The 4,668-nt window shown below is 48.2% G+C and overlaps 3 protein-coding genes across 3 annotated transcripts; 2 read left to right on the top strand and 1 right to left on the bottom strand.

Moving 5' to 3' along the window:
- The first annotated feature begins 751 nt into the window (after window positions 1-751).
- Window positions 752-2,519, top strand: LOC117902218 (UBX domain-containing protein 7). The gene has a single exon (XM_034813451.1). The coding sequence runs from the start codon at window positions 821-823 to the stop codon at window positions 2,309-2,311; it is 1,491 nt and encodes a 496-aa protein (XP_034669342.1). The 5' UTR covers window positions 752-820; the 3' UTR covers window positions 2,312-2,519.
- Window positions 2,520-2,631: 112 nt separating this feature from the next.
- On the top strand, window positions 2,632-3,498 carry LOC117902227 (inosine triphosphate pyrophosphatase). The gene is made up of 3 exons (XM_034813460.1): window positions 2,632-2,829; window positions 2,901-3,210; window positions 3,276-3,498. The coding sequence occupies exons 1-3, from the start codon at window positions 2,706-2,708 to the stop codon at window positions 3,406-3,408; spliced, it is 567 nt and encodes a 188-aa protein (XP_034669351.1). The 5' UTR covers window positions 2,632-2,705; the 3' UTR covers window positions 3,409-3,498.
- On the bottom strand, window positions 3,418-4,606 carry LOC117902225 (mannose-P-dolichol utilization defect 1 protein homolog). Its single transcript, XM_034813458.1, has 2 exons — window positions 4,260-4,606; window positions 3,418-4,197 (listed from the first exon to the last, which is right to left on the bottom strand). Exons 1-2 carry the CDS (start codon window positions 4,345-4,347, stop codon window positions 3,527-3,529), a joined length of 759 nt encoding a protein of 252 aa, XP_034669349.1. The 5' UTR covers window positions 4,348-4,606; the 3' UTR covers window positions 3,418-3,526.
- Between the last annotated feature and the right edge of the window lie 62 nt (window positions 4,607-4,668).

The following is a 4,668-nucleotide window of genomic DNA, read 5'->3' as shown; positions in this document are numbered from 1 at the left end:
GCTGTCTCGCCTGCGCCTGAAGATGTGAATTATGAATGCGTTGATATTCCTTGATTTTAATATTCGGCTTACGATTGCTAGCTAACTAGTAACTTCAGCACTGAATATACAATTTTTTACGAAAAATTAATTAGTTTCCCAAACGATGTGCAAACTTTAAGTACCCACTTTAATTTTATTATTCATCTTAAAAGGTATAATCAAAAATTATTAAAATTACATTCTTACGATGGGACACGGTCACTACAGATTTGCTACATATTTACTACATATCTATGTAATTAGCGACAGAGACACCTGACGAGAAAATGGAAATGGCAAATGTTGACAAGTTTGGCCGTAGTTCTTTCATACACTTTTTACCAGCCCTATTTTGCAATATTCTTTTTAAATTGAGATTTTGAAAGCATAGTATCAGGAATTTGATGTTAAACACGATCTATACGATAAGAAATCAACCCTGTTTTCTTTCGACAAAGATGTAGCAACCAGCTTTTAGCGGAGTACTCAGCTACGATAACAAAACTACCATACTGGTATATCCCACAGGATCGTATTTATCCAATAATGCGGTATACAATAAAAGGAAGTAATGAAAACTTCTAAATCGCTGGAGAATTGATTTATCAATCAGATACATTTATAGTTTTGGCGCAAACAAAATCGACGAGCATTGTGTGTTGGATTCCGTATATTTTAAAGCTGATAATATCTCGCCATCCTTTTGAGGCTCTTGCGGTATATTTGATCGATAAATCTGCGGTCACACTGGCGACAACTTAAACTAAAATTGCAAAGTATTAACTATTAAGGAGACAAAATGTCCACTAGCGATGATTCACCAGACGAGCTGGTGAAGCAGGTTGTGGAAATCACGGCATGCACTGCGGATGAAGCCAAACACTATTTGGGAGCCTGTGCCAACGATGTGGCTGCCGCGGTGGCCCTGTTTTTCGAGCAGGGTGGTGCTGCGGCTGCCTCGACATCATCGACGAGCGCGGGTCCTTCATTGCCAATACTGGACGATGAAGACGAAGTGCGTGCTCCCATAGCTCCGATTAGGGAGCAGCTATTACTGCCAGAAGACGACAACTTCTTTGCGTCCGGTGGCAGCAACAGCAACCGGCTGTCGCGTGTCTCGCAGCGGCAGAAGGTCTGTCCTCTCCGCGACTTTGCCCGAGAGGCAGCCCTGATGGAGGAGCAACTGCAGGCCACAGGCGCCTACTCGGACCCCGGCGCCCACCGAAGGCGTCGCGAACGCTCCGCCCAAATGGTTGTCGCCGGACAGGCCATTGCGCTGAATTCACGCGCCGGAGCGGCCACAGCCACCACCACATCCCGCCTTGGTGATCTATTCCGCCCCCCCACAGACATACTCTATTCCGGAACTTTGACGGCGGCCCGCGAGTTCGCCACCAAGCGGCAGCGATGGCTGCTGGTTAACGTACAAGGGGATAACTTTCAGTCGCAGACCATGAACCGCGATGTCTGGTCAAACAAGGATCTGAAGAAGTTGGTAAGGCGTCAATTCACGTTCTGGCAGGTGGACAACGACACCTCCGAGGGACGCCGCTTTGTGGCCTTTTATCACTGCGCAAAGCTGCCGTATCTGTGCATCATTGATCCCCGCACTGGCGAGGAGGTTTGGCGCAGCCCGGAGCCCACTCAGGAGAATGTTCTGCCTGATTTGAGGCAATTTCTGCGAGAGCACCGCGACTTTACCCACGAAGATGCTCCCAGTACTTCGTCGAAACGAGCTGCCACGAACATTGAGGACGATGATATCGAGGACGTGGACCTGGATGCCGAGGCCTCGTGCTCGTCGGCCAGTTCCCGCGGAACGCCAAAGAAGCGAGCCAAGCTGCTGGAGCTCACCGAGGAAGAGCAGCTCGAGCTGGCCATCAAGAATTCGATGAACGAAAACGGAGATGCCAACAAGGTGGATGGCCAGGCCAGTGATGCCGAGAGCCTAGAGGAATTCGACGATGACGAGCTCAAAGTGGCTGCAGCTGCCGCCACCTCCTACGAAACTCAGCTGGGCGAAGCCACGGACGAGGTGACCACTTTAAAGCTGCGTCTTTTGAATGCCCTGGGCGCCGATGAAATCGTTCAGCTACGCTGGCCCTCGGACACCAAGCTTCAGACCCTGCGTCTATACATTCGCCAAACGCACAAGCACATCCCACAAGAGGGCTACAAGCTCATCTGCGCCTTTCCGCGCAAGTCGCTCGAGGCCGAGCACAACCAGAGCTCGCTGAAAGATCTCGGACTGCATCCCTCGGCAAATGTGCATCTCACGCTGGACGACTAGACTCCATCACTCTGTCCTCTGTCTGTCCAAATCAAGCAGCGCAACGCACTTTTCATTTAAACATTCATTTAATTGGTCTCTGGCCCCGTACTCCGCATCCCCCATACCCAAAAGCTCCACACAAACAAAAAATGCTGTCTTAAATATAAGTAACAATACATTGAATAAAACCTACTCTACTAGGAAGGCTACTTAAATCTTCCATTTCGTGTGATTGATTTTATTATAGAAAAGTCGAAATCTGAACAAATTTTGAATGCGTAACTACTTTGGCGCCAACAAGCCGAAATCAGCTGTTTCCACAAAGCACGCGACGCACCGGCCTCACCAAACACACAAATCTCTTCTCTGTAAATTCTAAATTGTTTCAATTGACTCCAACAATAGGCGAGTCATGTCGAAACCAATTACCTTTGTTACGGGCAACGCCAAGAAGCTGGAGGAATTAATCGCAATCTTGGGCCCCAATTTCCCCCGTACCATTGTGTCCAAGAAAGTGGATTTGCCGGAGTTGCAAGGTTCGCATTACACACCGCACGGTTTTTATTTCCTTATGGTATATGAGTGCTCTAAAGAGGTTAACTTACAGGCGAGATTGATGAGATAGCTGTGAAGAAATGCAAGGAGGCGGCGCGTCGCGTGAATGGTCCAGTGTTGGTGGAGGACACCAGCCTGTGCTTCAACGCTCTAGAGGGCTTGCCCGGGCCGTACATCAAGTGGTTCTTGGAGAAGTTGAAGCCAGAGGGATTGTTCAGGCTACTTGCCGGATGGGAAGATAAGTCCGCCGAGGCAGTGTGCACCTTCGCTTATTGCGATGGTGCCGATGCAGAGCCAAAGTTGTTTAAGGGCGTTACAGAGGGTGTGATCGTGGAGCCGCGTGGCCCCAGGGACTTTGGATGGTGAGTCATCGAAACGATTGATTATAAACAATATTATTCACAATGGCAATGATCTTCTGATTCAGGGATCCCGTGTTCCAGCCAAAGGGCTACGAGAAGACCTATGCCGAGCTGCCCAAGTCGGAGAAAAACACAATCTCGCACCGTTATCGGGCCTTGGCATTGCTGCAGAAGCACTTCGAGGCCGAAGACAACTAAAACTAAGACTTTGCTTTCGATAAACTAAGAATGAATTTATTTAATCTTTCAATATTTGTTCTACAATGTCGAGAAAATGTTCCAACTCAAGAGCTTCGAGGTATTTTAATTCTAATCTCTAATCGACCTTCTTGCTTTTGGGCTTCTTGACCTTTGCCTTGACGGCCTGTGCGCCAGCAGGTTTATCCCAGTAGTAAATCAGCTGTGAGACAATAACTCCATTGGCGAATGTGGAGGCGCAGAAGGTAATAATCATCATTTGATCGCCAGTTTCCTGAATAGAGGTGAAGATTCGAGCCACCGATCCGGCAAACATCATGATGCATGTGGCGGCTGACAATTGGCCGGTAGATCCAGCCTTGTAATTGGTGTACGCCTGCGACAGCTTACCCACCAACAGAATGGGAATGTTGCAGCTCTGGATGGTGAGCAATGCCTTCATTGGTGTCAAGCCAGAGTTGAGCACGTAGAGAAGTATTGCATAGGCCAGGAGGAATACCACTGACTGAGCCTTGCGACCGCTGAAATACAAGACCAAGACCGCAATCGTCACTGTTTGAATCGCCAGGAAGGTATTATCGCCCCAGGCACTGAAGGGATAACCGTTCATGAAGCTGTAGGACATGTGAAACGAGATGGCCAACAGATCCAGCATGACGCCCACTATGTTGATGCCTTCGCCGGACTTGTTACTGAGGATTTTCAGCACCTGGGGGACCTTCACGAGCACCGAACCGGCAATGATAGCCAGACCAAGTCCCTTGCTCAGCAAAGCCTTGAAACAGGGAACTGCAAACATAGTTTAATAGTTTAAAAATATATTCCTCCAGTTATGGTGCCAGCCAACTCACTGTCCAAGAAGTCGTGCTCCAGGAAGTAGTTATCGTAACACTTTTGGCTCATTAGGAACAGAGCTCCTTTCCTGATAATATCAGTCATTTTTTATTTATTTTTTTTTGCCTTTTATCACAAACGAAGCGATGTACTTTGGTGCGGTGAGTGCTCGGTAGTTGCGGCTGGGACCGGTCTTATCAAGCCGCTAGTCGAAAAATGAAATGGAAAGCCAGCCACACGTAACAGCACCCACGGAAGAAGTAAATGTACCCGGTTGGGAATCGCACGGCACGGAATCGGCGCTGATAAGATATTACTTCCCGCAGAATTAGTGTGGATGCGCTACGTGGTGCTAGTGACTAAGCAACCCTGATTTACCGTGGTAGCGCAGTGCACTCAAATTGGTCACACGGGAATTTAAATACA

The sequence above is a fragment of the Drosophila subobscura genome, chromosome U (assembly GCF_008121235.1).
Source record: "Drosophila subobscura isolate 14011-0131.10 chromosome U, UCBerk_Dsub_1.0, whole genome shotgun sequence".
Classification (NCBI taxonomy): domain Eukaryota; kingdom Metazoa; phylum Arthropoda; class Insecta; order Diptera; family Drosophilidae; genus Drosophila; species Drosophila subobscura.
The sequence above is the reverse complement of the archived record's forward strand: the minus strand, read 5'-3'. Positions and strand labels throughout refer to the sequence as shown.

Bases quoted from the DNA above. Each gene is read 5' to 3' on its own strand.
- LOC117902218 (XM_034813451.1), top strand. From the start codon at position 821: ATGTCCACTAGCGATGATTCACCAGACGAGCTGGTGAAGCAGGTTGTG.
- LOC117902227 (XM_034813460.1), top strand. From the start codon at position 2,706: ATGTCGAAACCAATTACCTTTGTTACGGGCAACGCCAAGAAGCTGGAG. The intron at 2,830-2,900 runs GTTCGCATTACA...GTTAACTTACAG, and splicing joins GGATTTGCCGGAGTTGCAAG to GCGAGATTGATGAGATAGCT. The intron at 3,211-3,275 runs GTGAGTCATCGA...CTTCTGATTCAG, and splicing joins GGCCCCAGGGACTTTGGATG to GGATCCCGTGTTCCAGCCAA.
- LOC117902225 (XM_034813458.1), bottom strand. From the start codon at position 4,347: ATGACTGATATTATCAGGAAAGGAGCTCTGTTCCTAATGAGCCAAAAG. The intron at 4,198-4,259 runs GTGAGTTGGCTG...CTATGTTTGCAG, and splicing joins GGAGCACGACTTCTTGGACA to TTCCCTGTTTCAAGGCTTTG.